Genomic DNA, 21,134 nt, shown 5'->3' on the forward strand with positions numbered 1-21,134 from the left:
CGGGCCGGGAGAGGGGCGGCGACAAGGGCGCCCGGACGCAGCCGGGGGCGGAGGGAGCCCCGGGGACGCAGGGACTCGGGGGCCGGGGGAGGGGCAGCGACGAGGTTTCGGGGCCCGGGCGGCGACCGGCCGAGTCTTGGAGGGCGAGAAAAAGACCGACGGCGCGAAGGGGGAGGCAGGAAGCAGATAAGGAGAGACAGTGAGGGAGAGACCGGGAACACGGGGACACGGGGGACAAAGAGGGGGGCCGGAGCCTCTCCGCGGGGAGGCTGAGTCCCCCAGAGAGGGAGAGACGGGCAGAAGCCCGCGGCGGGACGGCGGAGCCAGGCTCGGCCGCCTCCAGTGCCACCGTCTCCAGGCGGTTCCTGAGCTCTGTGGAACAGTGGTCTTAGCAGGTGCCTGCCCCTCTATTCTCTGCCCCCATCCCTAGCCCTCGGGGCATCCCAGCCTAGAAAAATGAGGACGCGGAGGTGGGGCACAGCCAGGGCGGGAGAACACTCCCCACCTGGGCAACCCAGATGGCCGGGTCTTGGATTACAGGTTCACAGTGGCTTCACTTCCATTCTTTTAGGGGTGAGTGCGGCCCGAGCAGGGTGGCACTGGCAACCTGGAGACTGAGGTGGGGAGGGGAGGGAGATGCGTGGTGGGACCCTGCCCTCCCCCTCCCCACCTGCTCCGCAATTCAACCGAGACTCTCAGCAATCACAGCCTCTCTGTGCCGCCTGGTGGCGACAAGGAAGAAAGGCAAGGGCCAGCGACCCTGATGGGAAAGGGAAGGAAACCCGCATATGGGGGCAATTGCAGCTATGGCTCTGGGAGAGTTGGTGGCTGGCCAACAAGTGGACCCCATCCGCCGGAAGGGCGCCATCCCCCAGCTCACCCATTCTGCGCTGGGGCCCCGGGTCCTGCCTGCCCCACATCTCCCCCATGATTTTCTGCTCCTCCCGCTCCTGCTGGGCTGGGCCTGAGTCACTTTCCAGGCGTCACTCTGGGAAAGGCTGTGCAGGACCCTCGGTCACAAGTGACAGGCTTAGACTGCAGTGCCTGGCTCTCCATCTCCCAGCCAGCCAGGCCTTCCTGGGTGAGTAGCAGGGAAGGGGTCTAGGGGTGGCTGGAGAAAGGGGGCAATGCTGGGAGCGAGAGACAGAGGCCTATGGGATAGAAATGAGAGACGATGAGGCACCTCTAGGTGTCCATGGATTTCATGGTGGATCTGGACTGGACTGGAAGGGGATGCAGAGACCCTCGGTCCACCCCTTGGTTTATAGATGGGGAAACTGAGGCCCAGGGAAAGCAAATGATAGCCCAAGGTCACACAGTGAGTTAGTAGCAGGGTCAGGATGGAAACCCAGGGCTCTTAACATCCCCCTCAGTGTTTCCCAAACACCATCTCCACCCACCCTCTCTCATCTACTTTTATTTCCCTCCCCTTCCCCCTCCACTGTGTCCCNGACTCCTGGGCTTTCCCATGCCTGGTCTTTATTCCAGGTTACATCAGGATAAGCCACTGGCCCCCAGTGGCCACAGTATTCCTCTCTGAGCCCCAGGACCCACTGGGGGAGGATTCCCCGGGGGGGGGGGGAGAACCACAGGATTAAAACCAGGTGCCCTGCTCCCCACACCCACCCTGCATTCTGGCCCAGTCCCAGCTCTAGGGCTTCATTTTACTTCTGCCTCCCTTTCCTCAAACGACACACATTTTCCACTCAGCTGGAGGCCAGGAAAGGATGAGTGATGACTGCTCTGGCTGGGCTCCCTGTGGGGGAGAGGGGTGACCTTCCCTCAGCCCAGTGTCCTCGTGGCGTGAGCCCTAACAGGCCGTGCACATCAGGTTGCCCTGTGTGGGGACACACAGACCTGAGTTCGAGCTCTAGCTTCTCCACTTGGGGCCTGGGTAGCTCAGTCCATTAAGCTTCCAACTCTTGATAGCGGTTCAGGTCATGATCTCGCGGTGGTCATCTCATAGTCATGAGATCGAGCCCCGAGTCCAGCTCCTCACTGGGCATGGAGACTGCTTGAGATTCTCTCCCTCGGCCCCTCCTCCACTCGTACTTTCTCTCTCTCTCTCTCGCTCTCTCGCTCTCGCTCTCACTCTCGCTCTCTCTCTCGCTCTCTCTCTCAACATAAATACTTAAAAAAAATTTTTTTTTAATGGAGTTAGTGACCTCTTAGGCTATTATGGGGACTGAATAAGACAAGGATGTCAGGCATGGAACATAGGGCCTAGCACCCTGGGACTGCTCCATGGTGTTGTGAGGCCCATCCCATCCCCCTCCCCCATGCTGGCCTACAGGGAAGAGCTGAGGTGTTTATCCTACTACCCTTTGACTCACTGTGTGACTCTAGAAATGTCACTTTCCTGGCCCAGGCTCTGATTCTTCCTTGTATAAGAAGACAATTGAGCAGCTGAGCCCAGAGGCTGCTTCCTGGGCTGCCCCCAGAGCCGCAAGGAATCACATCAGTTTGAAATACTCATGGCAGAGGAAGGGGCCATCCTCACCAGGAACCTGAAAGGTGAATGTTCCCTGAGAGGTGTTCTGGGTTGAGCTGGGGGAGAAGTGAGGGCTCCTGGGACTCACTTCGCCAGAGCCCCCGCCCACCTGATGCCTGATGTCCACCATCCCCCCCCACACACACACCCACCCTTGCAGCTGCCGTTTCCGCCATCCTCCAAGGCTACCCGGATGGGCAGCCTCCAGTGACAGACGCCAGCGCCGAGCTGCACAGACTCTGTGGCTGCCTGGAGCTGCTGCTGCAGGTGATCCCCCGCCCCCACCCTCTTCCCAGCCCCCTCTCTCTAGGCCCCCATAACCAGGAGGGACTTCCCAGAAACTGAGGAGACACCACCGGCTGCCTCAGCACCCAGAGTCAGCAAGCCCTTCCTGACATCGAACCTCGCTCTTGGAGGTTGACATTGTAGCCTGGGACACGGTGGGGTGGGGCAGGTAGGGCAGCCACCCTGCTCTGAGGACTGAAGTCTCAGAGGCCAGATGTCCTAGGGCTGGACCTTTCTGCTATTGGTACTTTTGTTGAGCGCTTACCAAGGACCAGGCAAACCCTTTCTCATGCCCCGCCTTGTTAAATTCTCATTCTTTTTCTTTTTAAATGTTTATTTACTTATTTGTGAGAGAGGGAGAGAGCACAGGCACACAAGTAGGGGAGGGGCAGAGAGAGAGAGGGAGACACAGAATCAGAAGCAGGCTCCAGGCTCCGAGCTGTCAGTGCAGAGCCTGATGCGGGGCTTGAACCCCAAACCATGAGATCATGACCTGAGCCGAAGTGGGATGGTTAACTGACTGAGCCACCCAGGTGCCTCTTAAAATACTCATTCTAACCCCCTGAGGTGTTTGATGACCTTACCAGCCCCACCTACACACACATACCCTTCCTCCTTCTCTGTGTTATGCACATGTGTGTGGTGTGAGTTTACATGTGAGGTTGGTAGGATGCCAGTCTACCCCCCTCTTTTGCTGCATTGCATTCACATTGACCTCCTTGTACTTCCTAAAGCACACCAGGAATACACCTACCTCGGAGTCTTTGCACTTGCTATTCCCTCTGCCTGGAATGCTCTTCCCTTAGAAATTTGAGTGGCACAGGGGTGCCTGGGTGGCTTGGTCGGTTAAGCATCCGATTTTTGCTTAGGTCATGATCTCACGGTTCGTGGGTTCAGGCCCTGCGTCGGGCTCTGTGCTGACTGCCAGTTCAGAGCCTGGAGCCTATTTTGGAGTCTGTGACTCCCTCTCTCTCTGAACCTCCCCTGCTCACGCTGTCTCTCTCTCTCTCTCCTAGAAATAAATAAAAAACATTAAAAAAAAAAAAAAAGAAAGAAAAGAAATTTGAATGGCACAATTTCCTTTGGATCTGGACTTTGAATAGTATCTCCTCAGTGAGGCTCTCTCTAGCCACCCTAATGCAAATTTTTAAAACATACACACACATACACATACCCCAAATCACAGGCGCACTGCCACACATACATAACACATGCTCACATACATTGCACACGCCACACACACCTCATACACACGCCACATACGCACATGTGGGCACACACCACATGCTTTCTATTCTCTTTCCCTGCTTTATGTTTCTCCTTAGCGGGCAGCACCACCTACCATACTCTATGTTTCACTTACTCTGTGCATTGTCTGTCTCCCCTACCAAGGTCATGAGGTCATTTTGTTCACTGCTGTATTCCCAGGGCACAGAACAAAGGCTAACACATAGTAAGTGCTCAATAAGTACCACTGGAGTGAACGAATGAGAGCAGCAAAGGCTCAGAGAGGTCCTGCGCCTTGCGCACGGTCACACAGCCAATACGGGCAGAGCCAGCTCCTGAAGCCGGGTCCGTCTACAGTAGCCCTTCTCCCTCCATTCTCAGCGCGCCAAATGCAAGGTGGGCTCTGGGAGGGAACATTTCCAGGCTTTCCCTTCCCTGGTCTTGCTCCCAGTTTGACCAGAAAGAGCAGAAGAGCCTCCTGAGGCCTCGGAAGGACTACTGGGACTTCGTCTGCACTGGCCTGCGGCGACAGCGGGGCAGCACGGAGCCGGCCCGTTTTGTCCACTCACAGGACAAGGTATCCAGAGCCAGGTGGCAGGGAGGCTGGCCTCAGCGTGAAGAGGTCCTGCCTCCAGGCCCTTGATGGGGATGGCCTCCGGGAGCCCCTTTTGTGTTAACCCGTTCCCGTTCCCGCTCTGCTGACCACAGACCCCTCACCCGGTCTTCGCAGCCCTCCAGCTCCCGCTTCTGTTCCCAAACAGCACAAGTCCCCATCTTGTCTCTGTCCTGGCTGATTTCCTTCTCTTCTAATACCACCACCCACCACCTCCCCACCTTCCCCTCAACCTTCCCACATTCCCCCCACCTCCCCACNAAGACTCCTCTAGCAAAAGGCCGTGCCTTCATCCGCTTCTGCCTAGCCCGTGGACAGCTGGCCGAGTCCCTGCAGCTCTGCCTTCTGAACCCAGAACTCATAAGGTGCGGCTGCTGGGACATGGGCCTCCTGACACCCCCTGAGCCCACTGTCCATCCCCTGTGGACGATGCCTCTTTGCCCTTGGATGGATGGGTTAATATCAAGGACAACTAAAATGAGAGTCATGAAAGAAAAGTCCCGGAAGAAAGGGCAGACGGGACATCAGAACCCCAGAGTCCTGGTAGCACCATGATGCTTAAGCCTCTTGCTCCCCAAGGGCCACAGCCCTGCCTGGGAGACCATCCCACTGTGGTGTATGGCAGAGGCAAGTTCTCTGGGGGTGGGGGTGGGGGTGGCCAGAGCACCAAGGCCAAGCACCAAGTACCAAAGGCCAACTCTGCCCATTACTGATAACACAGGGAATGGTATGGCCCCCGGAGCCCTCTGGTGTGCCCTGAACTCCGGGAAGACCTCCTGGATTCTCTCTATGCTCTCAATGGAGTGGCCTTCGACTTGGACCTGCAATGGCCAGACCTAGATGAAGCCTGGCCCATGTTCTCAGAGTGAGTGGGTCTCGCATGGAGGGAAACCTCTTTTCAGTGCCTTCCTGCCGTTTGACCACCACCCAGCCCAAGCAGGCTCCAAACTCAGCGTCCAGCCCCATCGGTTCTTCCCTTCTTGCTGTCTCAGTCCCTGATTCTCCACCTCCCCAGACGTCTGTTTTCCCAGCGTGATCTATCACGTCACGTGATGCTGCATAGAGCGCACGCTCACTAAAGAGTTGTTGGATGGCTGGGGTGGGGGGTTAGAAGGACAAACACATGGTGGATGTTAGGATGAGCGGTGGGTGGGCACATGGATGGACGGAGGGGGTGCTTACATGAGGATGGAAGGACCGGGAAGGTGGAGGGCCAGCGAGATGAGTGGGTGGGCGGGAAGATGGGATGTCCTGTGGCTGGACACCAAGGCCACTGCTGGAGAGAGCCCCGTGGCCCCCACCGCTCTCATTTGTAGGTCCTGTTGTTCCAGCCGGACCCAGGGGAGAAGACCCAGAAAGACCAAAGACTCCCCAAAGCAGGTGCCTCTGCCCAACTTCACTCTGATTTGCCTCTTCTGTCTCTGTTGGGCCCCCCAGGATGGATAGTAGCCGAGCAGACAGACAGAGAGGCCAGTGTGTAGACCTGGGGACTGCGTAGCCACAGGAGAAGAAAGGGCGCATATTCCCAAGGTGGTGAAGATCTCGGGAGGAGAGGGAGACCACTGGCACCATCTGCAGAAGCCTGGGGCCCAGGAGAGGAGGAGGCGGTGGGGAGGGTAACCAGAAGTGTGTAGGATGCACATCAAGGAAACAATCTCCGTTGGACAATCTGCAAATGTCTCAGTTCACTTGGAGCGATTGAAGAGCCAGATTTCTGGGTGCAAATCCCAGCTCTGCCCCTAACAACCAAGGCCCTTGGCAAGGTACTTGCCCTGCCTCGCAGGGTGATTGTGAGGAAGCCCAGGGACAGCCTGCATGTAGCACAGAGCAAGGGCCTTGGCCACATGCCCTGTAAGTGGTAGCTCATGACTATCGTCATTCCCCAATCTCTCTCTGCACCCCACCAGCTTCCTAGCACCAGGAACAGACACCGTGAGGACTCAGCCTCTGCCCAGAGTGGGGAACACATTGCAAGACAACCTGTTAAGTGCAGCGATGCAGCCATGCACAGAGGGACAGAGGAGCATAGAGAAGGCTTCTCAAGAGAGGTGACTCTTAGCTGCTGTCGGTCTGTTTATGCTTTCACCATAACCCTACAAGGCAGGTGCTATTATTCTCATTTTACATACATGAAAACTGAAACACCAAGAATTTCAGGGGGCAGGGTCAGAGGAGAGGGTGGGGAGTCGAAACCAGATGGCTGCGGAAGACATGGGGAAGGGAGGGAGGGAGGATAGGAAGGAGCACTGAGAAGCACTACCGCTCCCTGACCAGAGATCAAAGCTGGGGCCTCCCATCCACCCGGGGCAATGTTAACATTCTGATTCTTGGGCCCTGAATCAATATTCCTTTAGATTTATAAGGGAGGTTTGTGGCCTCTCCAATGCACTAGGTTGGCAGGTTGGTGCTGAGAGCGGCGATGGTTTGGGGGGCTTCTCTGCAGATCTCAGCCGCACGTGGAGACCCCGCAGGAGTCCACCCAGAGGAGCCACACACTAGCCAGACCCGCTGTCTGCAAGATGCACCCCGGGAAGGCTGGTTAGCGGGGCTCCACAGGTCCCAGCCACAGAGGCATCTTCCTCCCTTTCTGGAAAAGAAGAGAGAAGATCCCAGGAGCCTCAGGTCCCCCCAGGGCATGTGGGAACCAGCAGGGGAGGAACTCCAGCAAGCCCAGGAGAAGGGAGACCCAAAAACTGGGACCTGCCTGGAGATTTCAACACCCAGCATCCTGGGACAGGGAGAGAGTTCCAAGGAGGCTCCAAAGGAGGTGATAGGGACAGAGACCGAGGGCAGAGGGGTTCTTCCTGGTGTGGAGGGGACTCATGAAGGGGGAGCAGAGCGGGCTTGTGTCCACAGGCTACTGGCCTCCAGCCCCGCAGGGACAATAGAGGACACAATGTCAGGGAGCCAGCAGGAGTGGGAGGTACCTAGCATTCCAGGGGAGCCCCAAGTCCTCTGGGGCCGGGGATCAAAGGAAGACTTCACCCCAGAGAAACCACAAGAGGGTCCCCTCCTGACCAGCGGGACCAGGAGGAAGGAGCGGGCAGAAGTGGCCTTGCAGGATGTGGTCAAGGTGAGAGCCGTGGAGCCCAGTATCTGTCTCTTTTCCCCTCTCTAACCTGGCCTCCAGGTGGGACTCTTCATGGTGGGGGGGGGGGCACATCCCAGCCCACAGATCCATTTTGATTGGTCTGCACAGCGTTATTATTCCCTGAGGAGGTCTTCCTGAGGCTGCCACAGTCCCTGCCTCTCCCCGTGGCCTCACACCAGGCCCACTTTACTCACCTGTACTACCTGCCTGGGCCCTGGGGGCCTTGGAGCCTGAGACTCCTTACCCAACAGTTCTTTGGGGGCAGTCACCCGTTCAAGTTCGGTAGCCCTGGTTACTGGCAGATTTCCCACCAATGTCTAAGTTCTGCTGTTGCAAACCCCACCCGGCTGCTCTGGCTGTAGATGCTTCTCCTGGAGATCCCCAAGATCGATTTCAAGCCCCGCTTCAGCGCCCTCTCCAGCCTTGTCTTCTGTAGCTCTCATCCTTCAGCAAAGGAAGAAATCTTTCCCCAGTTCCTTTGTCTCTCATTTCCCTGTTCCCTGTTGCACAGTCCCCTCTCAGTCTCTTGAACCATGATCATCATCCTCTCCCAGGGGCAGGCAGAGCCGGGCCTCTCCGCTCCCAGAATCCTGAATCCTGCCCTGAATCCTGAATCCTGCTGTCCTGAATCCTGCCCTCCACCCAGTGGCTGCCTCCCACAGCCCCGGGGTCTCATGGGGATGTTTGTCAGGTCACACCCGGGGCTGGGGTCTCTGCCCTCCTCCTTCAGCTTCCCTCTCTCTTCCTTTGCCTCCCACCCCCAAGAGCCTGAGATATGGGCTCCGGAAGACTGAGGAGCGGGCCCAGCACCAGGAGCAGCTGCTGAAGGAGAAGGAAGGGGAGCTGCGGACGCTGCAGGAGCAGCTCAGCAGGTAACCTTGGCAACCACCTGCACAAACAGGTGGGTGGCAGAGGCCAGCAGGACGGGAGCTGCTCCTGGCTCCTCCTCACCGTACACCAGCAAGGTTCTGCTGAGCGCCTCCGTGCATCAGGCCTGTGCTGGGCACAGCTTTGGGACGCTGAGGCACTGAGGTTTTCAGGGCACTACTCCTGGAGGAGCTCCTGCCAACCTCTCCCCTGCCCCTTGCTAGCCCCTTCCTCACTGGCCTCCCCAAAAGCCTCCAGGAGGGATGTGTGCCTCCTGTCCCTCCCTCCCCTCCCACACTCACCTTTGTCTCTCTGCTGCCTCTTCCCCTGCCACTCCCCTCTCTTCTCAGCCCAGTCTCCCCCCTGCCCCTCCACACTCCTGCCCCTTCCGTCTCCATCTTTCCTCTGGTCCATTGTCTCTCATTTTCCTCTTCCCTGTTGCACAGTCTTCTTTCACTCTCTTGATGCACAATCATCATCCTAACTGTCATGTACTGAGCATTTACTACGTTCCTGGCACCCTTCTAGACGTTTCCCCTCAACACAGTTATGAAGTAGGTTCTCTAAGAATTTCCATTGTATAGATAGGAAAACTGAGGCTCAAAGGTGCCACACAATTCACCCAATGTCACTAGTTAGTGGAGGAGCTGAGGTCTACACCCTGGTAGCTGATTTCAGAACCTGTAGACTTAAACAAGGGCCCTCAGCCAATATTTTGAGTGCCTATATTTATTTCAGTCTGTCACTCCCCGTCAGCTACCCTCACCTCCACCTTCTCCAACTTCCTGTCACCACATTAACCTCAAAGGCCCAGAGCATGCTCTCTCAGTGTCTGAGTTTCTCTTTCATAATTTTAAAAAATATCTCCACCATGCAAAGATCTTCCTTGGTCTGACTCCGTCTCTCTGTCTTTCTCTCTCCCTTCGCTCTGTGTGCCTCAGGCGGCCCACCTGCCCCTGTCTCTTACACATGGCTGACCCCTGCCCCAGGGCCAGAGGCACCAACCCGAAACCCCATGGGAGGCTGGGTAGCTGTGATTCAGACTGAATCATGGGGCAGCTTACTGACTCTCTGCTTAAAAGGCTGAAGCACACTATAGGCCCAGAAACCAACCCAAAAAGGCCCCCGGGGGCTCTTCCCCCCACACACTCAGCTGAGCCTGGCGGTTTGGTCAGCAATGATTCCCATGACTCAGGCCCTAGGTGAATGCAGGGGCCTTGCTCACCCAGGGGCCTTCTCTGGGAATCAAGACAGGCTGGAGGGAACAGCCAGGAGGCTCCAAGGAGACCACCAGGCCCAGGCTGCTCCCTTAGCTGGGGGAGCCCCCGTGCCACAGACCACTACTTCGCCACCTGTTGTCCAGTCCATTAGCCATAGAAGCTCAGCTCTGCGCCAGCCCTGTTCTATGCACCAGAACCCCTCCCGTGGACAAAACGGGCCAAATGCCCAGTCTTGTGGAGCTCACCATCTAGTGGGGAAAGCAATCGATAAACACGATAAGCAAGTTAATTGCATAGAACATCAGATGTGACAAGTTCTAAGAAGAAGAAAACTAAAGCAGCGAATGGGAGTGTCAAGGGGTAATATTAAATGAGGTGATGCAACCAGGGAAGGCCTCCCTGAAAAAGTGATATTGGAGTTAAAAACCTGAAGGAAATGAGGAGCGGGCTGTGTGGGCATGTGATAGAGGAATGTTCCAGGCAGAGGAAGAGCAAGAGCAAAGGCCCTGGGGCAGGAATGGGCATGGCAGGTCCCAGGAACATCACGGAGAATCAGTGGAGTAGAGGAATAAGAAGAGGTAGGGGGAGGTGAGTTGGGTAACAGGAGACCCTCACAGGTCATCAAAAAGACCTAGGCTTTGACTCAGTGAAATAGGGATTTCACTCAGTGGCTCCTATTTCACTGGGAGTTTGGAGCAGAGGAGGGACACGATGTGACCATTTGCTTTAATGTTAAGTAGGTTTGCTTTTTTTTTTTAACAATTCAGTGGGTTTTACTGTATTCATAAAATTGTGCATTGATCGCCACAATCAGTTTTACGACACGCCAAAGAGAAACCCTGTACCATTGGCATCCACTGCCTTTCCCTCCCAACCCCTTAGCCCTAAGCAACCGCTAATCTGTCCCTATAGATATGCCTGTTCTGGGCTGATCTGGGCTTTCAAGGGCTCGAGCCCGCTACTCTGTGGAGCTAGTCTATAAGGAACCAAGGTGGAAGCAGGGACTCCGATTGGGAAGGGGAGGGCAGGGTGCCTCTGAGTGCTGTCCAGTCACGGAGGTGCAGAGAAGTGTGGGATTCTGGACTCACTGTGAGCCTGGACCTCCTGGGGAGGAAGAGGGAAAGACAGAAGTCAGAAATGACTCTCATTTTCCAGCCTGACCAGCTGGAAAGCTAGAGTTACAGCTGACGGTGGGCTGTGGCAGGGCTGGCTTGTGGGGAAAGTTCAGGAGTTGAGGGGGAGAGCATGTTAAGTCTGAGACGCCCTTTGAACATGGAGTTGAGCAGACAGTTGAGTGTGGGGCTCAGAGGAAAGGCCTGGGCTGGGGATCTGTGGGAGAGTCGTCAGAATGAAGATAGCAGAGCAGAATCTCCTGTGGCCAGGAGGGTGCGCTCTCTCGCCTCCTAGGATCCTGGGGACTCCGAGGAACGCCTTACTCCAGGGGAAAGGGGCCTTGGGCATCAAGCTGGGGGCGGCTGTTTCACTACCACCAGATAGAAGTGCCAGGGAGCCCACTCGGTCAGCACATAGTATATTGTGACTCCACTGCACCCTTGAGCAGGGAACAGAATAGGCAGTGTCCTCTCTCACAGACCTGGGGACACCGACACTAGATCAAGAAATAGAAATGGGATGTCAGGTAGTCATGGGCACCGTGGGAAAAAGAATCAATCCCGGAAAGGGGCTAGAGACAGGAGATTCACCTAGGTTAGGAGTCACGGGGTTCCTCTCCGAGGAGGTGACAGTTGAGAAACCCCAGCTGCTGGGAAAACTGAACTGTGCAAAGATCATGGGAAGAGTGCTCCAGGCAGGAGCACCAGCAAAGGCAAAATCCCAGAAGTGCACTTGGGGAGAAGCAGGCCCATGTGGCTGGGGTGGACGGAGACCCCTGTTCTGTGGAAGCTGGAGCAGAGCCTTGAGCAGGAAGTGGAGAGCCCCACGGTTTCAGGACGACTCTGTCTGTGGTATGGAGAATAGACAGAAAGTGGTGAGGGTAGAGCCCGTGGGTGCAGAGCCTGGGCTGGACACATAGGGGAGACACAGCTAAGCCTCAGGCCTCAGCAGACCAACCCGGGGCTATGAAAATACACTTGGACCTGAGCTATGGGGCAACCAGTACCACTTCCCAGCTTCCTGGCTACAGCATCTTGAGAAACTGGCCTTCCCTCTCTGGCTTCTGGTCCCTGATTTGCAAAAGGAGATAGTTGGAACTCTAAAGTTCCTCCTTCCAGCTCGGATGCTCTGGGGGACCATCTTTGCAAGCAGGTAGGTTTCCTCTGCCCCTGGGTGAGACCTCAAAGCAAAAATGATTAGGGCAAGTATAAGTGGAAAAGGTTTTCAGAAAGAATCAAGCAACATCCAACATCATACTTCCCGCCCTGCCCCCACTTGAGCTCCTTTGAGGCACTCCAAGGGCTCATGAGGATCCATCCCTTGCTCCCACTTGCTGCCCACTCGGCACTGGTGCCATAAACTGCTGGCGACCATACCTCCACGTAGACAAAAGTGTGTGGAGGCAAATAGAACTTACGGCTTGACAGGCCTGCACCCAGATCTCTGCTCCCTCCACGTTTCAAACGATGTGACCCTGGACAAGTGTTGTGTCCTCTCTGAAGTTCTATTTACTTTCCTATAAATTATGATCATATCACCTGCCCCCCCCCCATACTTGTGAAAATTAAAGGAAACAAGGCCATAAAGCACTAAGCTCAGGGCTGGCATGTAACAGGTGCTCTAGACTTTAATTCCTTCCATGTCCTCTCCTGCACCCAGAGTGTCTGTCAGCCCCTGCTGGAGATACTTTAGTGGCTTCCCATTGCACTGAGGTTCAAGTCCACTCCTCCTGGGGCCACTGAGGGAGGGATCAGACCCTGCCTACTTCCCACCTCATCTCTTGCCGACCCCCCACCTCCTGCAACTTCATGGTATCCCAGCTTCCCTAGTCTTCTTTCAGTTCCTCAAACAAGCAAGTTCTCGCCAACTTGCAGACCTTTCCATGTGACCTTCACTGGCTCTGTTTGGCTGACTTCTCATCTCTTAGATCTGCTTAAAGGTCACCTTGTCTCAGAAGCCTTTCCTGAGCACCCTCTCAAGTCTCTCTCCACCCCTCATTTATCTGTCATACACTTAGCTTAATTATGCTATTGGTCTATCACTTGTTTTGACCACTGCCCCGAACCCGCTTTAAGCTCCACTAGGACCCATAGGCCCTGCTCACTTCTTGACACCTCAAACAGCCACTGGGACACAGATGGTGCTTAATAAATGTTCCCTCCCACCTCAGAGACACACACTAACCGTGGTGCTCACATCGGGGCCCGCACTGGCCACACCAAAGGCCTTGAGATCAGTGTGCAAGTAAACTAGCTCAGGAAGATGAAATGCCAGTATCAAGAAATAAGGATACTGAAGACCATGGTGTTCATTAAAATAGACACAGCCCCAGTCCAGCGCCTGAGCACAAGAACACCCTTCCTAAGGCTGCAGGGACTGGTCTTTTTGGAATTTCGGTGGATATCTGTTGTCAGTTTGATTTTACAGCCTACCCAGCTTTCTTCTCTGAGGTGTGCTACGCAGTGGTGTTGTAAAAATTCATAATTCAGTTCATTGGCAAGCCTTCTGCAAGCCTCAAACACACCAAAGCCCAGGGGTGTGCCACACGCGCACAAACACACACACACACATCCTGAAGTCACAGGATGTGTACCCACCTTTGCAACACCCTCCTTATCTGAGCAACGGAGGGAGGGGCTGGGACCCAGGGCTGGCACCTTCTTATTTCTAGTCCAGTAGATTTCTTGGAACCTTCTAGGAAGCCACCAAAGACAAAAAGAAGAGGCAAGAATAGAGCTGAGGAGATTTTAAGCCAAAGCTGAAACAAAAATGTAAGGAAGCCACTTGTTTAATATTCTTTTCTTAATTTTCTTAAAAGACAATGCACCATAGTTTTCCAAAATATTTTAAAACCTAAAAAAAAATCACCCTAAATCCTATGCCACTTACCCCACTCCCAAACCATCCATCATTCTCAGCTGAGCAAAGCCCACCCAGCCTGGGGTCCCACACACCCACCTTCACTCCAGAGAGCCACGCAGTTGTGAGCATGCCTCTCAACACCATTACATTTTAAAATGGAAATGTTAGAAAAGAAAAGAAATACAAACAATGGAGATGTTGGCTCACCTTCTCTAAAGGAACACAGGAGGCTACACCCTGTTTTCATTCCTCTGAACGGTTGTTAAGGAGTCAGCCTGTGGATGGGATGCTAGCCACAGTGCTCACTTTGGTGTGTGGTCTGGCATGTTATATATGTCTGTGAGTATGTGTGGCCCAGGAGGGTGTGGGGGGTGGAGAATGTATGGAGTGTGTGTGTGGAAGGGAGAGTGTGTGTGCTTGCTATGTGTGGGGTGCTAGGAGTGTGATGTGTGTATGTGTGTTGTCTATGGTGTGTATTGTATTATAAGTGTATGTTTGTATGTGGTATGTGCTATATGTGTGTTTTGTATTGTAAGTATGCTGTGTAAATATGTGGTGTGTTGCAAGTGCATGTGGTGTGTTGTGGTATGTGTACTGTGTGTTGTGTAGGACAGCATTTATGTTGGTGTGTAGTGTGTGTGTGTGTGTAGGTGTGGTGTGTGTGTAGCATGGGATGCTGTGAGGGGTGTGGAGTATATGTGTAGCGTGTGTGTATAATGTGAGTATATGTGTGATGTGTAAGGTATGTGTGTATTGAAGGGGGGTGTGTGTGTGTGTGTGTGTGTGTGTGTGTGCGCGCGCGCGCGCACGCGCATACACGCACATCAGCTATAGGAGATACCACCAGCTCCCCCCAGGAGCTCCCTGTCAGGTAGAGGCCCAGCCTAGCTTGGTCACAAATGCTGAGAACTGAGTCTTCCTTCTGTGCCCAGGTGTCAGGAAGAGAGGGCCCGGCTGCAGACAGAGCTGGAGCAGAAGCGGCAGGAGGCCGAGAGGAGGGACGCCATGTATGAGAAGGAGCTTGGAGGGCAGCAGGACCTGGTCCGTGCCATGAAGATGAGGGTGCTGGAACTGATTCAGTAAGGGTGGACGCAGCGGGGCAGGACTGCAGAAGCGGGGATGGTATGGGATGTAGAGAGACTGGGGAATGAAAATTCTACTCCACTGAAAACTATAGAGCAGGGTTCTGAACCTTTAGGTATGCTGACTCATCTTTTAGCCACCCCAGCTGTTCTCCTCATTTTATAGATGAGGAAACTGAGGGTCAGAGAGGCTGACTTGAACACCAAGGACATATAGCATATAAATTGCATTGAGTTCTCTGGCTCTAAGGCACACCACCACTCCAACCCACCCCCACATACACACATACCTCCTAAGGTTAGGGGAAGGGAAAAGAGCCCGTAGATGGGAGAAGGATTTGAGAGAGGAAAAGGGGAGGTTAACCAAGAGGTAACCGTATGTGCTACACTTGACTGCCTGGTGGACTTCCTCAGACCACTGGGCCTGTGGGTCATCCTGGGTCAGCTGTCCTAGGTTCCAGAGGCTGAGCTCACCAGGATGGATTCCAAACCACTAAGCCACTGAGGAATGGAGGTATGTAAAGCCTAGTTTCTCCCCTTCAGTCTAGTAGGGAGCTAATGCTACACTTTGACCCAGTTCAGGAAGCAGGACCTATTGGATTCAGGTTTCATTAGAATTAGAGGGGCTAAATCCTCTTGCACAAAATCCAAGTGATATTAAAGATGAGAGAAGGGAGAAGTCAACCTAGAAAGAACAAAGAATTTAAGGAATGATCTCCTACAAGGAGCTGTCAATGGGGAGAAGGAGGGATATAAAAAATTAACCATGTATCTCACAAAAGAATTTAAGGTATCCAACAATAAAAGACATATATGTATATATAGGCATTGTGTATATATATGTATACATGTGTGTATACATACATATACACGTGTGTGTGTGATTGTTAGAGGAAAATAGATGAAATGGAAGAGGAAAAAATTTGTACTTTTGAGGTATTAGGATCGGGGTTAGGGTTAAAACTTAGCTCTGAGCATCTTGGCAGAATCGAAAATGGAAACACAGGAAGTTGCCTAAATGTCACTATGCATTCCAAGGATATATACCAGTTCGTCAGGCAAGAAAGATGTTTTTCCTAGTGTTAAAGAAACTCATCACAAGATCCCAAGCTACATAATATAATGTCCCTTGCAGGAGCATCATGGAAAATATGGTTCTAAGCAGAAAGGGCAGGGAGGAGGGCAAGCTATAGAGGCTGACTTCTGCATCAAGATGGTGGACTGATAACACATCATCTGTTTTTCATCCTGAGATCTCAGTAGAATGATTGTAAAAAATAAATAAATAGATAGATCAAATTTCTAATATAGAGAAAGGTGGAGGAGCCAATCACAGATAAGAGATTTCCAGAAGCCAGAAATTGGATGAAGAAGTAAATACTGGATTTAGCCCAAGTTAGAACTTCAGGGCCCAGAGGCACCAGGAACACAGATGGCAGAAATGAGATAAGGGACAGCCATCAGGAATATTGATCGATAAAGTCACTGGAAAGAGCAGTGTACACCTCCTGCTTTCAGCCTGCTTCCCTGACTTCAGAATATCAACCCTGAGGAGTCTATCTCCCAGGTGAATAATTAAAACTTCCTTCACTAAAGAAAGTTAGATGCCCCAAGTAAACAACAGTGTGTTCTGGCATTTGACAATCTGAAGTGGCAGGTAGCTCCCTGCCCCTTCCTAAAGGGAAGCCACAAGTCAATCACCCTTGTCCACTATTGAAGCTCCAGTGGCTTAAACATGAAATGGTGACCAAGGGTCTCCAGATGTTTGAGAAGAATCTAGAACATAGAAGAGACAAAGGTAAACAAAAAAGATCTGTCTCCCATGAAATAGGATGATGTGAAAAGTGACCTACAAAAGATGAGAAATGTTCTTAGAAATTAAAAATATTTCTGAAATTTTGTCTTAACTCTTGAGGATTGGAAAAGAAAGAGGAGGCTATCTCTCAAAATGTAGAATAAAAGGCACAAAAAGATGGAATACATGAGATAAAAAGTTAGAAATACAAAGAATCATTCCAGGAGATTCACTATCTATCTTCTCCAACTGACAAGAATTCAAAAAATTTAAAAAAAGGTAGAGAATAAAATGGAGGAGATTATCAGAAGAATGAGAGACTTTCCAGCCTCTAAAGGTTGCAGATCTTCAGATGTAAAGATTTCACTGAGTAACCAACACAATAAGTGAAAGGGAACAAAATCCATATTGAGATACACCATTGTGAAATCTCCGTAAAGCAAAGATGAGGACAATATACTCGAAGACACGTCACCTATAAAGGAAGTAGGACACAGAAAAACATGTTAAGAATCAATGGTGTAATACTTTCAAGTTCTGAGGAAAGCTAACTTTTGCCCTAGAATTCTAGGTCCAGCCCAACTATAAAACAAGTATAGAAGGTGATATAGGAAAAGACATTTTTCAGGAAGACAGGTTACAGAAAATTTACCTCCCACATGGCCTTTCTTGGGAAGTTAATTAAGGATGTGCTTCAGAAAAACAGGGAAGTAAGCTTGGCTTACCAAGAAAGGAGAAGATGTGGAATTCAGGAAACAGTAGCTCTAGCCCAGGAGAGAAGAAAAGGGAATTTCCAAGATGACAAGTGGCTGGCAAGCCCAGGGAGCAGTAAGTCCAGGCTGAAGCAAAAGTTTTGAGGACTGAGGAGGAAGGCCTCTGAGGAAAAAGATAATCAATAGCATACCTGATATGACGAAGAATTTGTTGAGGAGAGGGAATAATTAGGCTGTGTTAAAAGTAAGTCATGCAAGGACTTTGCAAGGAGTAAAGAAAGGTAATTAAAAAGTCCTGGAAAAACAAAAAACTTCCAAGGAAATGTTAACAACACAGTTCGCTCTCATTGAAGCAATATGCTTATATATTTTCTAATAATGTAAATACTATTTATTGATTTTTTCAATGTTAGAACAACCTAAAGACAAAGCACAGTAAACAGTTGTAATTATAGAACAAATGTAAATGCTATCATCTAAACAACATGAAGTACATAGAATAGAAGCCAATAGAAATTTCTGTGAAGATGGAAATGGTCTATATTTGCCCTGTCCAGTACAGCAACTACCAGTCATGTGTAGTCACTGAGTACTTCAAATGTGTCTGATGTGACTGAGGAACTGAAGTTCTAATTTTAGTTAATTTTAATTAAATTAAATTAAATTAAATAGAAATTTAAGTAGCCCCATGTGGCTAGTGGCTACCATATTAGACATTGCAGGAATAAATAACAAGTAGGAGGTGGGTGAAGGAGGCCAACTGAAGAGGAAGGGATGCTGACATCATCATATTACAGAATGGCAGTCAAGATGCTATCTGTGCTCCACAGATCGAGAGAGAAATAAATGTGTGAGTATATTCTGTAAAACTACAATAGTAATATAGAGGAACCAAAAATAGGGATATAGCCACATGCGGAAGAAGGATGTGGAGTTAGTGGGGATGGCAATAAATAAGCTAAGTCCTCTGACATCAAGGTAAGGAGCTCTGTAGAAGATGTTCTCTCTCAATATATCAAAAAAAGAGGATATGAGCATATTAAGTGTGGAAGTAATATGAAAGAGAAAAAGCTAAAAGTGTAAGAAGTGGTTTGCCATTGAGAGTAGAAGGAGTAGGGAGGGTGTCTATTACCTTTTGGTAGAAGTTCTTTCTTTTTTTAATGTTTTATTTATTTCTAGGAGAAAGAGAGAGAGACAGCGTGAGCAGGGGAGGGTCAGAGAGAGAGGGAGACACAGACTGAAACAGGCTCCAGGCTCTGAGCTGGCAGTCAGCACAGAGTCCGACGTGGGGCTCGAACCCACGAACCGCGAGATCATGACCTAAGCGAAAGTCGGACACTTAACCGACTAAGCCACCCAGGCGCCCCTTTTGGTAGAAGTTCTTCTGTACTGTTGGATTTTTAAGTCATGTGTATGTATCATTTTGATTAAAAACAAAACAAGAAGACTTTAAACCCACATTCCTAAATATCCTTTAAAAACAACAACAGTGAAGATAGTTTTGCAGGAGTATAATATGCATAACTACAAGTGCCAAATAAAAAATAAGGGCATCATAAGAAACTGATGGGGGCTTCTATGATCAGGGAGCACTCCTTGGAGGAGGTGGGATATGAAGATTCTTAAACAATAGATCGAGGTTATATTGAGGGACGGGGTCTGGGGTGTCACCATCCATCTTCCCAAAGACTGCAGACTCATCACCTCTTGTGTGTGTGTGTGTGTGTGTGTGTGTGCACGCGCGCCTGTCTCATGATCTCTTCATTTCTTTCTTTCTCTGTCACTACGTCTGTCTCTCCATTTTTCTCTGTATTTGTCTCTCCCTCTCTGTGTCTCTGTCCCTGACTGTCTCCGCATCTTTTTCTCTTGGCCTTTCCCTTTCTCTACATTTATCTCCCCACCTACCACTCTATCTCTCTTTGTCTCCCTCTCCAACCCCCTGACTTCCTTTCTCTCTTGACTGCTCTCTCTCTCTGTCCCTCTTTGTCTCTCTCTTGTTTTCTGTGTCTCTGTCTTTCTGCCCCACTGTCTCTCTTCCTTTACTTGTTTCTTTGCGTGTGTCCCTGTATGACTCTCTTTCTCTTTCTCTCTCTCTCTATCCCCCCTCCCCCCCACCTTGGGCTCTGTGTTTCTCTTTCTCCTGGTCTTGGTCTCTCTACCTATATCATCTCCATCTTCGTGTGTGTGTGTGTGTGTGTGTGTGTGTGTCTGTGTATGACCTCCATCCACTCATCAGAGAGAAGGATGACTTGTGGCAGAAGGTCCAGCATCTCTCTTCCATGGCCCCCGAATGCTGTGTTGACTGCAACAAGGTCTTTGGCCGGCTGTCTCGGCGGTACCCGTGCAGGTAATGGGGAGAGCACAGAATTTTTTCTCTGGGACAGCACTGTTTCCACCAGCCCACAGCACTCTACCCACTCTGGGAAGGGAGATGTCACAGGAGCTGGGTGTTTATGAAAGCCACTTAAAGCTGACCATTCACTTTACACAACATTTAGCCTAGACATGAACTAGAACAGTGGAAGAGAATCAGGCAAGCAACAGTGTCTGGAAGATGGGACAGTGCCAGCCTTCTGAGAAGAGACTGATTAACAGGCTCCTGGTCTGGGAGAGATCTGTACAGAGGAAGCTGCTCCCCTCACCTTCCTCCGGGAACACAGTGGCAGGACAAGCCGAGAAAGAGAGGGAATGAGGGCCAGCAAGAGAACCTGTGTTGACATTTAGAGGACTCTGGAGGGGTTGGGACACTGGGACACCCTTTAGGAAAGGGGAGCCCTCCTGGGACGCACCCAGGGCTGCTCTGATGGGAGAGAAACATCCTTCCCTCCCCCATACACACCCTCGAGCTCCCCACTCTTCCCACCTCTGCTTCTAGGCTCTGTGGAGGCCTGGTTTGCCATGCCTGCTCTGTGGATTACAAGAAGAGAGGGCGCCACTGCCCACCGTGCTCCCAGAAGGGAGGAGCTCAGGTCGACCGATGAGATCACCCAGGATTGGCCACCCACCCCAACCCATCAGCTTCCTCCCCTCCGCCCTTCCCACCCCTCTGGTCTGACCAGTCCTGCCTTTTTTCTAAAAGGTTGGTGACCTAAGGCCAATAGCACTTGTGTGAGCATTCTGTGGTGTGGGAGTGGAAGGAGCCAGGCTGGAGGCAGGAGGCAGGAGGCAGGTTGGAAGCCTGCATCCACCATCCGTGAGCAGAGTGACCTGAGAGAGCTCACAGCTGCCTGGGCCTCTTCTGCAAGTGAGAGCGCCAGGCACCATCCTCTCTAAAGGTCCTCTGGGCTCAGAACGTCCTTGACCAAGAAGAAGGCCCAGGGGCTCTGACATTCTTCCCCACTCCCACCTCACCCATCCCACCACTCAGCACACTCAGGAGCACCCTATCTGCTTTGAAGGTCTGCTTTTGTTGCGTTTTGTGTTTAACAGCTTTCTTGAGTTTCTATTGACATTTAACACACTTCACATAAATTGTACAATTTGGTGAGTCTTCACTTTAATATACACACATGAAACCATCACCATACTCAAAATAATGAACATCATTCCCATCATTCCCAAAGTTTCTTCATGTCCTTTGTAACCTCTCCCTCTTCCTCCTCTCTCCCTGGCACCCACTTATCTGCTTTCTATCACTGGAGACTAGTTTTCCACAATTTTATATAAGTGGAATCCTAGTTATGTACTCTTTATTTTCTGCCTTTCCATAGTCCCTTTTTACTGTTGAGTAGTATTCCACTGCATGGGTATACCACAATTTATTAACACATTCAGT

The 21,134-nt window shown here is 51.5% G+C and overlaps 1 protein-coding gene across 1 annotated transcript; it reads left to right on the forward strand.

Annotated features, from left to right (window-relative positions):
* The first annotated feature begins 2,430 nt into the window (after window positions 1-2,430).
* RUFY4 (RUN and FYVE domain containing 4) lies at window positions 2,431-21,134 on the forward strand. The gene is made up of 12 exons (XM_077748652.1): window positions 2,431-2,514; window positions 2,652-2,758; window positions 4,455-4,582; window positions 4,877-4,981; window positions 5,338-5,481; window positions 5,933-5,996; window positions 7,060-7,689; window positions 8,473-8,579; window positions 14,702-14,848; window positions 19,596-19,706; window positions 20,235-20,328; window positions 20,439-21,134. The coding sequence occupies exons 1-12, from the start codon at window positions 2,475-2,477 to the stop codon at window positions 20,469-20,471; spliced, it is 1,710 nt and encodes a 569-aa protein (XP_077604778.1). The 5' UTR covers window positions 2,431-2,474; the 3' UTR covers window positions 20,472-21,134.

This window comes from Crocuta crocuta, unplaced genomic scaffold (genome assembly GCF_008692635.1).
Source record: "Crocuta crocuta isolate KB4526 unplaced genomic scaffold, BGI_CrCroc_1.0 scaffold229, whole genome shotgun sequence".
Classification (NCBI taxonomy): domain Eukaryota; kingdom Metazoa; phylum Chordata; class Mammalia; order Carnivora; family Hyaenidae; genus Crocuta; species Crocuta crocuta.